We start from the raw sequence: 19496 nt of genomic DNA, 5'->3' as shown, positions 1-19496 counted from the left end.
TGGGTATTAGAGAGGGCATGGACTACATGGAGCACTGGGTATGGTGCAAAAACAATGAATACTGTTACGCTGAAAAGAAATTTTAAAAAAATCTAAAAAAAGAAAAAAAAGAAAAGATCAAAGAAACTAAGAGCTAATTTCTTTGAAAAGATAGAACATATAAATCTTCAGCCACTCACCAAGAACAGAGGGGGCTCAAATAAATAAAATGAGAAATCAAAAAGAAGCTGCAATTGATACCACAGGAATAAAAAAGATTAGAGACTACTATGAAGAATTACAAGCCAAAATATGGGACCATGTAGAAAAAATAGAATAAATAAATAAATATTATAATATAATAATATAATAATAAATAAATACATAGAATAAATCTCTAGAAACACACAACAAACTAAGACTGAATCATGAAGAAAGAAAAAAATCAAACAGACCAATTCTAGTAAGGAGAATTAATCAGCAATCAAAAATCTACCAACAAACAAAAGCCCAGGATCAGATGGCTTCACTTGCGAATCCTAGGAAACATTTAAAGAACAGTGAATACTAATCCTTCTCAAACTCTTCCAAAAAATAGTAAGAGGGAACATTTCCAGAACTCATTTTACCAGTCTACAATTACCCTAACACCAAAACCAGACAAGGATAGTACAAGAAAATTACAGGACCATATTCCTGATAAACGGAGATGCAAAAATCCTCATAAAATATTAGCAAACCACATTCAACAATACATTAAAAATATACCATGATTTATTCCAGAATGCAGGGATGGTTCAATACCCATAAATCAATGTGATACACGCCATTAAAAATTCAATGATTTTAAAAAGGATAAAAATATGATCATTTCAACAGATGCTTTAACAAAATTTAACAAAATTCAACATCCATTCATATTACAAACTGTCAACAAAGTGGGTCTGCAGAAAATATACCTCAACATCATGAAGAACACATATGACAAGCTCACAATGACCATCATACCAAATGGTGAAAAATGGAAGTATTTTCCTCTAAGGTCAGTAACAAGACAAAGATGCCCACTCTTGCCACTTCTATTCAACATAGTACTGAAATTCTGAGTGAGAGCAATTAGGCAAGAAAAAGGAAAAGGTATCCAATTTAGAATGAAAGAAGTATAACTGTTCCTATTTGCAGATGACATATTATGTATTAAAAAACTCTAAAGATGCCACCAAAAAAAAAACCCTGTTAGAATAAAACAAATTCAGTAAACTTGTGGGATACAAAATCAATCAAAAATAACAGTTCTGTTTCCATACACTAATAAAGAACTATCACAAAGAGAAATTTTTAAAAACCCAATTTACAGGGGCGCCTGGGTGGCTCAGTGGTTAAAGCCTTTGCCTTCAGCGCGGGTCATGATTCCAGGGTCCTGGGATCGAGCCCCACATTGGGCTCTCTGCTCAGCGGAGAGTCTGCTCCCTCCTCTGTCTCTGCCTGCCTCTCTGCCTACTTGTGATCTCTGTCTGTCAAATAAATAAAATCTTAAAAAAAAAAAACACAATTTACAAGGGCACCTGGGTTGCTCAGTCAGTTAAATGTCTGTCTTTGGCTCAGGTCATGATCTCAGAGTCGTGGGATCAAGTCCTGCATCCGGCTCTCTGCTCTGCACGGGAGTCCATTTCTCCCTCTCCTTCTGTGCTCTCTCTCAAATAAATAAATAAAATCTTTAAAAAAGTTAAACAAAATAAAAACCCAATTTACAATTGCATCAAAAAGAATAAAATACCTAGGGTTGTGTGGGTGGCTGTCAGTTAAGCATTTGCCTTTAGCCCAGGTCATGATCCCAGAGTCCTGGAATTAAGCCCTACACTGGGCTCCCTGCCCCAGGGGGAGCCTGCTTCTTCCTCTCCCTCTGCCTGCAGTTCTCCCTGCTTGTGCACGCTCTCTCTTTCTCTTTCTCTATTAAATAAATAAATAAAATATTTTTTAAAAATGAATGAAATATCTAGAAATAAATTTAACTTTGAAGGTTAAAGACCTGCACACTGGGGCCCCTGGCTCAATGGGACTCTTTATCTCAGGGTTGTGAGTTTGAACCCCAGACTGGGTACAGAGATTACTTAAGAATAAAAGCTTAAAAAAAAAAAGACCTGTACACTGAAAAAAATAAGACACTGATGAAAGAAACTGGAAAACAAATAAATGGAAAGATATTCTGCACACATGGATTTGAAGAATTGTTAAAAAGTTCACTAGGTGTTACATGCAACTAATGAATCATTGAACACCACAACAAAAACTTATGTACTATATTCTGGCTAACTGAGCATTAAAAAAAAGTTCATACTATCCAAGGCAATCTATAGACTTAATGCAATCTCTATGAAATTCCAATCGCATTTTTTTACATGGAAATGAACAATCCTAATTTTTTTTTACAGATTCTATTTATTTATTTGAGAGAGTGCATGAGCAGGGGGAGGGACAGAGGGAGAGGAAAAGGGACAAGCAGACTCCCTGCTGAGCACAGAGCCCAACACGGGGCTTTGATCCCAGGACCCCAAGATCATGACTTGAGCCAAAGTCGGGAGCTTAACTACCTGAGCCACCCAGGGACTCCAACAATCTTAAAATTTTTATGAAACCACAAAAGACCAGGAATAGCCAAAACAAATCTTGAGAAAGAAGAACAAAGCTGGACACATCAAGCATCCTGAATTCAAATTATATTACAAAGCTATAGTATTCAAAATAGTATGGTACTGGCATAAAAACTGACACATAAAACAAGAGCATAAAGAGCCCAGATTTTGGCAGCTACTCTTAGTTGGGGCCCACACCTAACACAGGAAGACAGGCAGATGGTGGCAGCAAAGAAGACAAAAATGTCTCTGGAGTCTATCAACTCTAGGCTCCAGGTCATTATGAAAGGTGGAAAGTACATGCTGGGGTACAAGCAGACTCTGAAAATGATTAGACATGGCAAAGAAAAACTGGTCATCCTCGCCAACAACTGCCCAGCATTGAGGAAATCTGAAACAGAATTCTACACCATGTTGGCCAAAACTGGTGTCCACCACTACAGTGGCAATAAAATCAAATTGGGCACAGCATGTGGGAAATACTACAGAGTACATAGGCTGGCTTTCATTGATCCAGGTGATTCTGATAGCATTAGAAGCATGCCAGAATAGACTGGTGAAAAGTAAACCACGCAGAATTTTTCTTTAATAAAACTGGCCACAGCTTGTTTAAAAAAAGAGAGGGAGAAAGAGAGAGAATAAAGAGCCCAAAAATAACTCATACACAAAAGGTGAATTAACTTGTGAAAAAGGAGCCAAGAATATGCAACCGGGAAAAAAGTCTTTTCAATAAATGGTGCTGGGAACACTGAACGGCCATATGCCAAAAAATGAAATTGGACCACTATCTTATGTACATAAAATATGCATCTCTCATAAATAAACATCAACTCAAAATGGATTAAAGACTTGAATATAAGAACTGAAACCATAAAGCTCTTTTTCCTTAAAGACTTTATTTATTTCAGACAGAGAGAGAAAGAGAGAAGGGGAGAGAGAGAGAGAGAGAGAGAGAGAGAGCGCACCAGGAGGTGGGGCAGATAGACAGAGAAGCAGGCTCCCAGCTGAGCAGGGAGTCCAATGCAGGATTTGATCCCAGGACCCTGGCATCATGACCTAAGCAGACATTTAACCAACTGAGCCACCCAGAAGCCCCTGAAACCATAAAACTCTTAGAAAACATAGTGGGTAAGATCTTTAACATCTGTCTTGGTGATGATTTCTTGGATTTGACACCAAAAGCAAAAATGAATAAATGAGACCACATCAAGCTAAAAAGCTTCTTACACCAAAAGAACCATCAACAAAATGAAAAGGCAACAAAATGAATGGGAGAAAACAACTGCAAATCATATATAAGGGATTAAGATCCAAATATATGTTAAAAACTCATAAAACTCAATAGCAAAAAACCAATTTAATAAATGGGCAGAGGGTCTAAATAGAAATTTTTCCAAAGAAGAAATTTAGATAGCCAATAAGTACATGAAAAGGTGCCTGATATCATTAATCATCAGAGGAATGGACATCAAAACCATAGTGAGATATCACCTCACATCTATTAGAATGGCTAGTTATCAAAAAGATAAGAAGTTAAGTGTTGGCAAAGCTATGGAGAAAAGGAGACCCTTGTGCACTGTTGGTGGGAATGTAAATTGGTACAGCCACTATGGAAAAAAGTGTGAAGTTTCCTCAAAAAAATAAAACTAGAAAGAACTACCATATGATACAGCAATTTCACTTCTCGGTATTTATCAAAAGAAAATGAAACCACTGGGGTGACTGGGTGGCTCCGTGGGTTGGGCCTCTGCTTTCAGCTCGGGGTCGTGATCTCAGGGTCCTGGGATCGAGCCCCCGGATCTGGCTCTCGGCTCAGTGGGGAGACTGCTTCTCCCTCCTCCTCTTTCTCTCTCTCTCTGCCTGCCTCTCTACTTGTGATCTCTCTCTCTGTCAAATAAACAAATAAAATCTTAAAAAAAAAAAGAAAAGAAAAAAGAAAATGAAACCACTATCTCAAAAAGGCACCTGCACCCACATGTTCAATGAAGCATTAGTAGCCAAGGCATGAAAACAACCTAAATGTTCAAGGATGGATAAATGTATAAAGAAAATGTGCTATGGAGGACATGGGGAGTTAGAGAGGAGAAGGGAGTTAGGGGAAATTGGAAGGGGAGGTGAACCATGAGAGACTATGGACTCTGAATAACAATCTGAGGGTTTTGAAGGGGCAGGGGGTGGGAGGTCGGGGTACCAGGTGGTGGGTATTATAGAGGGCACGGATTGCATGGAGCACTGAGTGTGGTGCAAAAATAATGAATACTGTTATGCTGAAAATAAAAAATAAATTAAAAAAAAGAAAATGTGCTATGTATTATAAAATACATATTATTTAGCCATAAAAAAGGGAATTCCTAATATTTGTGACAAGACTGATTAACCTCAAGAGCATTATACTAAGTGAAATAAGTCAGAGAAAAACAAATCATGTACGGTATTACTTGTGGAATTTTTAGAAAACCAAACTTAAAGATACAGAAAACGGATATTTTCCAGAGACTTTGTCTGAGGAGTATGCAAAATGGGTAAAAGTGGTCAAAAGTACAAATTTCCACTTAAGAGAAGTCCAGTGTACTTACATAGTGTACAGTATCGTGGCTATAGTTAACAATACTGTATTGTATACTTGAAAGCTGTTCAGAGAATATATTTTTTTTAAAGAGAGAATATCTTGGGGTGCATGTGTGGCTCAGTCGTTAAGTATCTGTCTTTGTCTCAGGTCATGATCCTAGGGTCCTAGAATGGAGCCCCACATCAGGCTCTCCGCTCAGTGGGAAGCCTGCTTCTCACTATCCCACTCCCTCTGCTTGTGTTCCCTCTCTCGCTGCATCTCTCTCTGTCAAATAAGTAAGTAAAATATTCAAAAATAAAGAAAGAACATCTTAAGAGCTCTTATCAGAAGAAAAAATATTGTAACTATGTATAGTGATGATATTAAGTAAATTTACTGTGGTACTCATCTTGTAATATATACATATATTAAATTTTAAATTACTGTTATACATCTAAAACTAATACAATGTGATACGTCAATTAAATTTCAATTAACAATTATTTTTTTAAATGACAGCAAAAGCACAAGCAACAAAAGAAGAAAACCTAAGTTGGACTTCATGAAATTAAAAGTTTTGAGCATCAAAGGCATTAAAAGGAGGGCCCGTGATGTGATGACCACTAGCTGTTATACGCAGCTAATGAATCACTGAATGCCACATCAAAAACTAGTGATGAACTCTATGCTGGTTAACTGAATTTAAATTTTTTTTAAGCCTGCAATAAATAAATAAGAGCAAAGAACATATATAACAATAGAAGCCAATAAAATGACAAAGTAAAACCTAAGCACATCTATAGACATTTTAAATGATCTAAAAACTGCACTTTAAAGGCAGGGGTAGATTGGATTAATTAATAATAATAAAAGAAAAACAAGATTCAATTACATGTTGCCTATAAGGAATAGCCACCTTGAATACAAATAGATTAAAAGTAAAAGAACAAAAAAAAAGATATTTTTTGTTGGCCACAAATCAAAAGAAATCTGGGGTAGATTTCAGGGCATACACAGTTACCAAGAATAAAGGAGGTAAGTCATTTCATAATGATGGGAGTCAATGAAATAAGAAGGACATAAAACCCTAAAGTATATGTACCTAATAACAGTTTCAAAATACATAATGCAAAAGCTGAAAGAATTGGAAGGGGAAAAAAGACAAAGCCACAATTATAGTTGGGAGTTTTATATACCTCTCTCCCAAATGGCTGCCAGAACAAGTAGATAGATAATTAATAAGAACATAATAAAACACAATACTATCACCAATACTGAACTGATTGAAATTTACAGAAGACTCCACCAATCAACAGAATATCCATTTTTCTTCTCAAGTGCACAATAACATTTACCAAGACAGACCACACTAAGGACCATAAAACAAGTTTCTACAAATTTAAAAGAATTCATGTTTTGTAGTGGAATTAATTTATTAGTCAGTAACAAAGGTTTCTAAATATTCTCCAAATTTTTAGAAACCAAACAACATATTTCTAAATAACCCAAGGATTAAAAAAAAATCAAAGGAGAATTAAAAAAGAATTTGAACTGAATGGAAATACAATATAACATATATTGTATATATATGTTATATAAAATATATGGGAGGACAATAAGGCACTACTTGGAAAGTTAAGACACTAAATTCCGGTATTTTTTTTAAGATTTGATTTATTTATTTGAGAGAGAGAAAAAGTGCACACACGTGAACAGAGGGAGGGGTGGAGAGAGAGGGAAAGAGAGAATCCCAAGCAGACTTCACTAAGTGCAGAGTCCAGTGGTGGGCTAGATCCCAAGACTTGGAGATCATGACCTGAGCTGAAACCAAGAGTTGGATGCTCAACCAACTGAACCACTCAGAAGCCCCATAAATATCAATATTTCATAAAAAATGTTTCATATCAATGATCTCATTCTCTTTATTAGAAAAACCAAATTAAACCCAAAGTAAGCATAAACATAATAAAAATCAAAACAGAAAGAGAGGAAATAAGAAACAAAAAAATCAATGCAAGTAAAATCCGATTTTTTTAAGTAGGCTCTATTTTTTTTTAAGTAGGCCTCCAGTGTGGAGCCTGAACTCACCACCCCAAGACCAAGAGAGACAAGAGTCACATGCACCACCGACTGACCCAGCCAGGTGCCCCAAATATCTCTTGAAGAAATTGATTAAAATTGATAAAAACTGATTTTTAGGGGCACCTGGGTGGCTCAGTCATTTAGGTGGCTGATTCGATTTTGGCTCAGGTCATGGTCTTGGGGCCCAGATCAAGCCCCAAGTCAGGCCCCATACTCAGTGGGGAGTCTGCTTAAGGATTCTCTCTGCCCCTCCCCACACTTTCTCTCTCTAAAATAAATAAGTAAATCTTTTTTAAAAACTTGATTTTTAGAAAGAGAATATACAAATAACCAGTATTAGGAATGAGAATGGTGACATCACTACAGATTCTACAACTACTGAAAGGAAATAAGGGAGTATTATAAACCCTATGCCAATAAAATTCAACAGATGAGCGAAATCCTTTAAAGATTCAAGCTACCCGAGCTCACTCAAGAATGAAAAGAACTTGAAAAACCCTTTATTTATTAAAGAGATGGCCTCAAAAAAAAAAAAAATGGGGTATGGTGCTTGGCTAGCTCAGTTGGTAGAGCACGCGACTCTCGAAGTTTGTGTTCAAGCCCCACATTTCATGTAGAGATTACTTAAAAAAAAAATCTTGAAAAGAAAAAAAGGGCACCTGGGTGGCTCGGTAGGTTAAGCATCTAATCTTGATTTCCCCTCAGGTCATGCTCTCAAGGTACTGGGATTGAGCCCTGAGTCAGGCTCCACACTCAGCAGGGAGTCTGCTTGAGGATTCTCTCTCTCCCTCTCACTCTGCCCCTACCCCTGCTCACGTGCACTCCCTCCTCCTCCCTCTGACTCTCACTCTAAAGTAAATAAATCTTTTTTTTTTTTAAAGAAAAAGAGAGATGGCCTCACAGGTATGGATACGATACCAATTCTACGTTCTTTGAAAACATTGCAAGGGGAAGGAACAGTCCCATTTCATCACATGAGGACAGTATTTCTCTGATCCCAAACCAGAAAACCAGACAAAAACATTACAAGATAAAACAAATACCCTTCATGAACACAGATACAAATATTCTACACAAAGTTTTAGCAAACAGAATTCAATACATTACTGTTATACATTATGATCAAAGATAATACAACATAATCAAAAAGGTTAATTCCAGGGATGCTGATTTAATACTAAAAAAAATCAATGAGGGGTGCCTGGATGGCCAGTCTGTTAAACGTCAGACTCTTGGTTTCAGCTCAGGTCATGATCTCAGGGTGGTGAGACTGAGTTCCACGTTGAGCTCTACACTCAGCATGGAATCTGCTTGAGATTCTTTCCCCCTCCCTTCACCCTCTCTCTCTGCTCCTCCCCTGCTCTCTCTAAAATAAATAAATAAAATATTTTTAAAAATTAATGTAATTGGGGGGGGGACAAGATGGCGGGGTACTAGGAAGAGGCGTCTTTTCAGCTGGTACCCCAAAGTGAGCTGATTACCTACCAAAGAACTCTGATCACCCATGAAATCAGCCTGAGATCAGAATTATACATGTCTGGATCTCTACAGGGGCAGAAGACGCCAGTGAGCAGGTAAAGCGGAATGGAACAGCGGACTGAAATCAGAAGATAAACAAAAGGGGGAGGGAGCCACCAGAGGCAACCGGTGCAAAAGTAATACCCCGATACGAGCGAGAGTGCCCTGCGTCTGGGGACTAGCATTAACTTGGAGACTGGTTGAAAGCACTCCAAAAGAGCAAAGGATCGCGGGGGCAAATTGTGGGAATCGGGGCAGCTAGGGACAGGGGCTTAAGTCCCCGGTCCCAGACGGCCTCCCCGGCGCGGAGGCAGAGAGAGTGCGGCGGAGAAACCAGCTCCTGGTCCCTAAGCCGCCAGCTGCCCCAGAGCGCGGGGGTTCCGGCTCCTGTGAGGGGATGGGAGCCGCGCCGGTCTGCAGAACGCGCGCTAGCCCTACCACAAAGCTTGAGATGCGCGCGCACGTCCCTCCAGCTCTCCTGGGTATCTAAGGCCCGGGGGCGCTTCTTGACCCGGGCCATTGTTTCAAAGTCTAAGCCGCACGAGCGCGAGAAACTTTCCCCGGACAGAGGCGCGCAAAAGCCCAGCCTGCGGCTTACGGACCAGCGCCCCGTTCTCAGTGCCCCAGACGCGCGCCCGACCCACAGCCGCCTCTGAAAAGAGGTGCGCGCAAGCCGGGCACTCCCAGCCCGGGCCAGCGGCAAAATCTCAGTGTGCGATCACTGCTTGGAACCTCTCTGGCGGTCAGGAACTCCCAGACAGCCGTCACTGCCTTGGCTTTGGGGACGAGCAAAAGATCCTGCGCCCCCAGGGTCTTTAACTTGGAACCTGCACTGCCAGCGTCCAAGGGGGAATTTATTCAGCTTCTGCACCCAGACTGAGGCTTCTCTCTGAGACGGAGATCAGGAAGTGTTCCAGGGTGCACCTTGACTGCACCAGAGTTGATACATCCAGCTACATCTGTTCAGTCTTCTCCCACCAAAATGACTAGGAGGAGGAATGCCCAACAGAAGAAAAATACAGAGGATGGACCTTCTGCAATAGAGCTAACGGCTATCAACATAGACAATATGTCGGAAAGAGAATTCAGGCTAACAATTATCCAGGCAATAGCTAGGTTGGAGAAAGCCATGGATGACCAAACAGAATTGATTAGGGCCGAACTGAAAGCAACCAGACAGGATGTTCACAATGTTAGGGCGGAGCTTAAAGCTACCAGGGAGGAGGTCCACAATGCTCTCAATGAGTTCCAATCCAATCTAAACTCTCTCAAAGCTAGGGTAACTGAGACAGAAGATAGAATTAGTGATCTGGAAGACAAACAGATAGAGAGAAAGGATCAGGAGGAAGCCTGGAACAAACAGCTTAGATCCCACGAAAGCAGAATTAGGGAAATAAGTGATGCCATGAAGCGTTCCAACGTCAGAATTATTGGAATTCCTGAAGGGGAGGAGAAAGAAAGAAGTCTAGAAGATGTCGTGGAACAAGTCCTTCATGAAAACTTTCCGAATCTCGCGAATGAAACCAGCGTTCATGTACTAGAGGCTGAACGGTCTCCACCCAAGATTATACACTCCAAAAAAACATCACGACACCTGATAGTCAAATTGAGAAATTATAATTGTAGGTATAATCTCTTGAAAGCTGCCAGGGCAAAGAGGCTCCTTACTTACAGAGGGAAGCCCATCAGAATAACGTCAGACCTGTCCACAGAGACCTGGCAAGCCAGAAGAGGCTGGCAAGATATATTCAGGGCACTAAATGAGAAGAACATGCAGCCAAGAATACTTTATCCAGCAAGACTGACATTCAAAATGGATGGAGAGATAAAGAGTTTCCAAGACCGGCAAGGCTTAAAAGACTATGCAACCACCAAGCCGATACTGCAGGAAATATTAAGGGGGGTGCTATAAAAGAGGAAAAATCCAAAGAATAGCATTGAACAGAAATATAGAGACAGTCTACAGAAAGAAAGACTTCAAAGGTAACTCGATGTCAATAAAAACGTATCTATCAATAATCACTCTCAATGTGAATGGCCTAAATGCACCCATAAAACGGCACAGGGTTGCAGATTGGATAAAACGACAGGACCCATCCATATGCTGTCTACAAGAGACCCATTTTGAACCTAAAGATACACGCAGACTGAAAGTGAATGGGTGGAGAAGCATCTTTCATGCCAATGGGACTCAAAAGAAGGCTGGGGTAGCGATTCTCATATCAGATAAATTAGACTTCAAACTAAAGACTGTACTCAAAGATACAGAAGGACACTACATAATCCTTAAAGGGACTATCCACCAAGATGATCTAACAATTGTAAATATCTATGCTCCCAATATGGGAGCAGCCAATTACTTAAGAAAACTGTTAATCAAGATAAAGAGTCATATTGATATGAATACACTAATCGTAGGTGATCTTAACACGCCTCTTTCAGAATTAGACAGATCATCGAAGCAGAAAATCAATAAAGAAACAAGAGAATTGAATGACACATTGGACCAGATGGATCTCATAGATATATACAGAACATTCCACCCTAAAACAGCAGAATACTCATTCTTCTCAAGTGCACACGGAACCTTCTCCAGAATAGACCACATACTGGGTCACAAATCAGGACTCAGCCGATACCAAAAGACTGAGATGATTCCCTGCATATTCTCAGATCACAATGCTTTGAAACTGGAGCTCAATCACAAGGAAAAGTTCCAAAGGAACTCAAACAGCTGGAAGCTAAAGACCACCTTGCTTAAGAATGCTTGGATCAACCAGGAGATCAAAGAAGAACTGAAACAATTCATGGAAACCAATGAGAATGAAGACACTTCGGTCCAAAACCTATGGGATACAGCAAAGGCATTCCTAAGGGGAAAATATATAGCCATCCAAGCCTTGCTCAAAAAAATTGAAAAATCCAGAACACACCAGCTGTCTCTACACCTTAAAGAACTGGAGGATCAACAACAAATCAAACCAACTCCACACATAAGAAGGGAAATCATCAAGATTAGAGCTGAGATCAACGAGGGAGAAACTAGAGATACAGTAGAACGTATCAATGAAACTAGAAGCTGGTTTTTTGAAAGAATCAATAAGATCGATAAGCCACTGGCTACACTAATCCAAAAGAAAAGAGAGAAATCCCAAATTCATAAAATTATGAATGAAAAGGGAGAGATCACAACTAACACCAAGGAAGTAGAAACAATCATCAGAAGTTATTACGAACAGTTATATGCCAATAAGCTTAGCAACCTAGATGAAATGGATGCATTCCTGGAAAAATATAAACTACCAAAATTGAACCAGGAAGAAATCGACAACCTGAATAGACCGATATCTAATAACGAGATTGAAGCAGTGATCAAAAATCTCCCAAAAAACAAGAGCCCAGGACCTGACGGATTCCCTGGGGAATTCTACCAAACCTTCCAAGAAGAAATAACACCTATTCTCCTGAAGCTGTTTCAAAAAATTGAAGCAGAAGGAAAACTTCCAGACTCTTTCTATGAAGCCAGCATTACCCTGATCCCCAAACCAGGCAAGGACCATACCAAAAAGGAGAATTTCAGACCAATATCACTGATGAATATGGATGCTAAGATTCTCAACAAGATCCTAGCCAACAGGATCCAACAGCACATTAAAAAGATTATCCACCATGATCAGGTGGGATTCATCCCTGGGCTACAAGGATGGTTCAACATTCGCAAATCAATCAATGTGATACAACAAATTAATAGGAGAAGAGAGAAGAACCACATGGTCCTCTCAATTGATGCAGAAAAAGCATTTGACAAAATCCAACATCCGTTCCTGATTAAAACGCTTCAAAGTATAGGGATAGAGGGAACATTCCTGAACCTCATCAAATCTATCTATGAAAGACCCACAGCAAATATCATCCTCAATGGGAAAAAGCTTGCAGCCTTCCCGTTGAGATCAGGAACAAGACAAGGATGCCCACTTTCACCACTCTTGCTCAACATAGTATTAGAAGTCCTAGCAACAGCAATCAGACAACAGAGAGAAATAAAAGGTATCCAAATTGGTAATGAAGAAGTCAAACTCTCTCTCTTCGCAGATGACATGATTCTTTATATGGAAAACCCAAAAGACTCCACCCCCAAACTACTAGAACTCATACAGCAATTCAGCAGCTTGGCAGGATACAAAGTCAATGTGCAGAAATCAGTGGCTTTCTTATACACTAACAATGAAAATACAGAAAGGGAAATTAGAGAATCGATTCCATTTACTATAGCACCAAGAACCATAAGATACCTGGGAATAAACCTAACTAAAGAGGTAAAGGATCTATACTTGAGGAACTATAGAACACTCATGAAAGAAATTGAAGAAGACACAAAAAGATGGAAGACCATTCCATGCTCTTGGATCGGAAGAATAAACATTGTTAAAATGTCTATACTGCCTAGAGCAATCTATACTTTTAATGCCATTCCGATCAAAATTCCACCGGCATTCTTCAAAGAGCTGGAGCAAATAATCCTAAAATTTGTATGGAATCAGAAGAGATTCCGAATCGCTAAGGAAATGTTGAAAAACAAAAATAAAGCTGGCGGCATCACCTTACCTGATTTCAAGCTTTATTACAAAGCTGTGATCACCAAGACAGCATGGTACTGGCATAAAAACAGACACATAGACCAGTGGAACAGAGTAGAGAGCCCTGATATGGACCCTCAACTCTATGGTCAATTAATCTTCGACAAAACAGGAAAAAATATACAGTGGAAAAAAGAGAGTCTCTTCAATAAATGGTGCTGGGAAAACTGGGCAGCTATATGTAGAAGAATGAAACTCGACCATTCTCTTACACCGTACACAAAGATCAACTCAAAATGGATAAAAGACCTCAACGTGAGACAGGAATCCATCAGAATCTTAGAGGAGAACATAGGCAGTAATCTCTTCGATATCAGCCACAGCAACTTCTTTCAAGATACGTCTCCAAAGGCAAAGGAAACAAAAGTGAAAATAAACTTCTGGGACTTCATCAAAATCAAAAGCTTCTGCACAGCAAAGGAAACAGTCAAAAAAGCAAAGAGGCAACCCACGGAATGGGAGAAGATATTTGCAAATGACAGTATAGACAAAAGGTTGATATCCAGGATCTATAATGAACTCCTCAAACTCAACCCACACGAAACAGACAAACACATCAAAAAATGGGCAGAAGATATGAACAGACACTTCTCCAATCAAGAAATACAAATGGCTATCAGACACATGAAAAAATGCTCATCATCATTAGCCCTCAGGGAGATTCAAATTAAAACCACATTGAGATATCACCTTACACCAGTTAGAATGGCCAAAATTAACAAAACAGGAAACAACATGTGTTGGAGAGGATGTGGAGAAAGGGAAACCCTCTTACACTGTTGGTGGGAATGCAAGTTGGTGCAGCCTCTTTGGAGAACAGTGTGGAGATTCCTCAAGAAATTAAAAATAGAGCTTCCCTACGACCCTGCAATTGCACTCCTGGGTATTTATCCCAAAGATACAGATGTCGTGAAAAGAAGGGCCATCTGTACCCCAATGTTTATAGCAGCAATGGCCACAGTCGCCAAACTATGGAAAGAACCAAGATGCCCTTCAACGGATGAATGGATAAGGAAGATGTGGTCCATATACACTATGGAGTATTATGCCTCCATCAGAAAGGACGAATATCCAACTTTTGTAGCAACATGGACGGGACTGGAAGAGATTATGCTGAGTGAAATCAGTCAAGCAGAGAGAGTCAATTATCATATGGTTTCACTCATTTGTGGAGCATAACCAATAGCATGGAGGACAAGGGGCGTTAGAGAGTAGTAGGGAATTTGGGTAAATTGGAAGGGGAGGTGAACCATGAGAGACTATGGACTCTAAAAAACAGTCTGAGGGGTTTGAAGTGGCGGGGGGTGGGAGGTTGGGGTACCAGGTGGTGGGTATTATAGAGGGCACAGCTTGCATGGAGCACTGGGTGTGGTGAAAAAATAATGAATACTGTTTTTCTGAAAATAAATAAATTGGGAGGAAAAAAAAATTAATGTAATTAAACTTTTAGAGAAAAAAATTCTATGACCTCAGATGAGACAAAGATTTTTTAGATACGACATCTGTATCGATGAAAAAAACTGTCTTGACAAACAGGAACTTCAGCAAAATTAAAATGTCTGCTCTTGAAAAGACACTGTTAAGAAAATAAAAAGATAAACCATAGCTGGGGAGGAAAATCTCAGCAATTATCTAATTAAAGCAAAATCTAATTAAATACCTATATTCAGAATATATAAAGAATTTTCAAAATTCCACAGTAAAAAAACAAACAACCTGATTTTTTAAAAAAAAAAATAGGTACAAGAGTTGAATAGACACCTCAACAAAAACAAAACAAACAAACAAAAATATATATATAATAAAAAAAATATATATATATATATATATAAGGATGGCAAACATGCTCATAAAGATACTCAATATCATTAGTCATTTGGTGAATACAAATTGAAACCACAATGAAATATCACTACATGACTATTAGAATGACTGAAATTAAAAAGATCAGCCAAACCAAGTGCTGATGAAGATATGGAGAAAAAACCTCTTCCATGCTCCTCTCCAACTACATTCTACCCCCTATCCAGGGGTAATCACCATTGCAAACTTGGTGTGAATTATTCCTCTGATTTTTGTTATTCCTTTACTTCAATGTGTAGTATGGTTTCTTTTTCCCTTTTTTTTAGCTTTATATAAGTAGAATCATAGTGTATTTGTTCCTCCAAGATTTGCTTTTTTAATTCAGCATTGTTTTTAATTTATCCATGTCAGGCATGAAGCTATTATTCCAATCATTTTCCTTGTTGTAATTCTATTCCACAGAATTCGATTCCAATATATAATATTTACATATATCACAATTTATTCATTAATTAGTATACTCTTTATACTTCATTATTAGTATACTCTTCTGAGTGTTACCACAATTTTAAAATTATCAACAATACTACTATAAACATACCTACATGATTTGTTCACATGTTTCACTTTAAATGCATTTTACATAATTATTAATACAGAAACACCAGCTTTCTTCAGGATAATATTTGCCTAGTGAATCTTTTTCAGTCCTTTCAACATTTTGAGGTTCTTACACTTTACATTAAGTCTCTTGTAAACAGAATTTCACAGGCTTTTTAACTAATCCATCAATTGTGGTCATTCAATGAGAGACTTTTTTTAATCCACTTTACATTATTGGTATTACTGATATATTCTTCTTTAATTTTACCCTCTTATTTTGTGCTTTCTACTTGCTCTGGTTTAACTGCCTGCCTCCTTTATGAATTAATTTAGACAAAGAGAAGAAGGTAGGGTACTTCTACCATTTGGAAATCAGATAACTCCATTTCTAATCTCTAATGATTACTCTGGAAATTTAAATGATCATATTTGATAAAATTTAGAGCTAATCACATCTTTACCCTCTTCATGAACAATGCTAACAGCTTTAGCACTGTTATTACAAACAACTCTTTCTTCACTTATACGTCATTGTTACCAGCACTTTAATTCTATTTTTTCAAACCTTCATACATTATTATTTTATTAAGAAATGTTTATTTAGATTTACCCACAAGTGTGCCATTTTCATAATCATTCCATCCTGCACCAACTTCCTTTAGAGATCATTAGTCTTCTAAGATATTTCCTTTAGCAGTTCCTTTTGCAAGAGTTTGTTGTTTGGAAATTCAAGTTTTGTTTTTTCTGGAAATATCTTTACTTTGTCATCATCCTAGAAAGACAAACTCAATTCTAGAGATTGTTATTTTTCTCAGCCTTGTAAAGATAATATTTCACTGTCTTCTGGTTTCTATTATTGTGGCTGAAAAGTCAGTTGTCATGCCCAAATCATGGTTTCTAATACTACTCCAATAAAAGGAACCAGGACTCCTTGAAGAAGTGGCTGATTCTAAGACAGTACAGTACATATACAAGATGATCCAAAAGCATCTTGCAGTACCAGAAAGTAGGTGGCAAAACAAAACAAAAACATGGTGGTTGGAGAGTCTGAGGAACAGATTTATCTCTGAGCCAACTTCTCACTGTACTGAAATACCAGATTTTCTCTCTTTTCCCCTTTGCTTCCAGGCACAGGAGGATTTTGGTGGGGTTTTTGATTATGGCGATAGTTACATGACAGTAATGTTTGCCAATAACAATAAAACTATACACTACATATGGGTTTTCTTGTGTCTCCCAAAAGTTCATATATTGAAGTCTTTTTTTTTTAAAGATTTTATTTATTTGACAGAGAGAGCTCACAAGTAGACAGAGAGGAAGGCAGAGAGAGAGAGGAGGGAAGCAGGCTCCCTGCTGAGCAGAGAGCCCGATGTAGGGCTTGATCCCAGGACCCTGGGAACATGACCTGAGCCGAAAGCAGAGGCTTTAACCCACTGAGGGCCCCCATATATTGAAGTCTTAACCCTAACCCTCAATACCTCAACATGTGACCTCATTCAGAAATAGGGTCTTGATAGATGTAGTTACCTTAAAAACAATATTGAGACTTCCAGTTTCAGATACTACATGTAATATCTTAAAAGAGCTTAAAAGTTGCCACTCCCAAACTTAAAACAAAACAAAACAAAAAAGCTGAACAAATTGAAAACCAACAACCCTTCTTCAATTCATTAGAGACATAGGGAGGAGGACAAATCATCACCCCAAAATCTACAGAGATATGAAAATCCTGAGAGTTACAGCCAAAATCTGTTTACCTGAAGAAACACTGAAATGGTAAGTTCAATGAACTGGTGAAGGATGAAGATGGACTAGCATAAGATTGAGGAATTCCTGGAGGCCACAGTTTGGGGAGGGCTTCCACACGATTAAGAGTTTTATCTCTAAGAGTCCCACCTGGTTCTCCCTGTGAAGAGTCAAGAAAGATCGTCTTGTAGCCCAGGCAGAGGGAGTAGAAACAAACATTAAGAAAAAGTTCAGGGGGTGCCTGGGTAGCTCAGTTGGTTGGGCGACTGCTTTAGGCTCAGGTCATGGTCCCGGGATCCTGGGATCGCCCCTTGACAGGCTTCTTGCTCAGCGGGGGGCCTGCTTCTCCCCCTCCCTCTCCCTGCTGCTCTGCCTGCTTGTGCTCTCTGTCAAATAAATAAAATTTAAAAAAGAAAAGAAAAAGTTCAGAGCAGTCTCCATAATAAAGGTCTAGACTCACTTTATCAGAACTTTATCTCATCTGGGGTAAGGATATTTCACTGATTCCAGACCCGTCTAGCCTTCTTATTGCACCTAAGTAATAACAGGGTGGGGGGAGGGGAGATACTAACAAACACATTGAAGGTCATGGCTTAGGAGCACAGGTACAGCAGAAGAATGAGACTGAAAAAATTAGAGATGTTTTCCCTTCCCCAATACTTTAGCCCCATACTAACAAAGATCTAACATAATAACAGCGGTTTACACGTAAGTTACAAGACAAATTCTTTTGAAGCAGGAATTCTTACAGAAACCCATAGACAGCAAGGGAGACAAAACAAGGAAACTACAGGAATCTGAAGGCTCTGGCACTTACAGCTACAACAAACATTAATCAAAGCCCAACTCCTGGCTAGTTTAATATAAAAGCTATTTAATTCAGTTATTATTACCTAATAACATCACATCTGGCTCTCAAAAAAAAAAAATTACAAGGCATGCTCAAGGAAATCACAGTATGTAGAAATAAAGTAAACATCAGAACCAGACTCAGATATGACAGATTTTGTAATTATCAGATAGGGAGATTAAAATAACTATGATAAATGTGTTAAGAAAACTAATGAAAAAGTAGACAACATGAAAAAACAGACTGAAAGTATACAAAAGAATTAAAACTAAATACTGGAAGTAAAAAACAATAACATATTTTAAATACCCAGTAGACTCGATATGTCAACGACAGACTCAGTGAGCTTAAAGAAATGTTGATGGAAACTTCGCAAATTGAAATACTAAGAGAAAAAGAAAAAAGAAATCCTAGAATAGCCAAGAACTGTGGAAAAATTTTAAAAGGTGTAACTGGAATGCTAAAAGAAAGAGAAAATAGAACAGATGAAATATTTTAAGTAATAATGACCCAGAATTTTCCAAAATTAACAAGATATACCAAAACAGAGAACAGGAAACTCAGAGAACACCAAACAGGATAAAAATTTTAAAGCTACACCTAGGCATGTCATACCAAACTGCAGAAAAGCAAAGGAGAGGAAAAAACTAGACAATAATTATAGGCAACTTTTCATTAAAAATCCTGTAAGCAAGAAGAGAGTTTTTGGTGTTTTTTTTTTAAAGATTTATTTATTTGAGAGAGAGAGAGAGAGAGAGAGAGAGCTCACACACACAAACAGGGGAAGCAGCAGGCAGAGGCAGAGGGAGAAGCAGGCTCTGCCGGAATAAGGAGTAAGAAGAGAGCCTTTAATTAAAACCACAAAAGGCAGAAAAAAGTTAATGAAGTAACAAAGAACCAGAAGGATGAATAGAAAATAATAACAAATACAGTAGTCATTAAGCCAACAATATAAAAAATAATTTTAAACATAGTTGCCTAAATAAACCAATTAAAAAAGATAAAGATCATCAAACTTGATCAAAACTGAAGACTCAACTATATATTGTCTATAAGAAATGCACTTTAAACATAAAGATATATATAGATTGAAAACA

The 19496-nt window shown here is 38.3% G+C and overlaps 2 protein-coding genes across 4 annotated transcripts in view; one reads left to right on the top strand and one right to left on the bottom strand.

Annotated features, from left to right (window-relative positions):
- Positions 1-19496, bottom strand: part of ZFAND4 (zinc finger AN1-type containing 4) — a 103096-nt gene that overhangs the window by 66345 nt on the left and 17255 nt on the right. The window lies entirely within an intron of this gene.
- LOC122900882 (60S ribosomal protein L30-like) lies at positions 2832-3164 on the top strand. The gene has a single exon (XM_044240030.1). The coding sequence runs from the start codon at positions 2832-2834 to the stop codon at positions 3162-3164; it is 333 nt and encodes a 110-aa protein (XP_044095965.1).

This window comes from Neovison vison, chromosome 2 (genome assembly GCF_020171115.1).
Source record: "Neovison vison isolate M4711 chromosome 2, ASM_NN_V1, whole genome shotgun sequence".
In the NCBI taxonomy this organism is placed as follows: domain Eukaryota; kingdom Metazoa; phylum Chordata; class Mammalia; order Carnivora; family Mustelidae; genus Neogale; species Neogale vison.
This window is presented reverse-complemented; position numbering and strand designations above follow the sequence as displayed.

Excerpts from the sequence above, each read along its gene's own strand:
- LOC122900882 (XM_044240030.1), top strand. The coding sequence starts at position 2,832 with ATGGTGGCAGCAAAGAAGACAAAAATGTCTCTGGAGTCTATCAACTCT.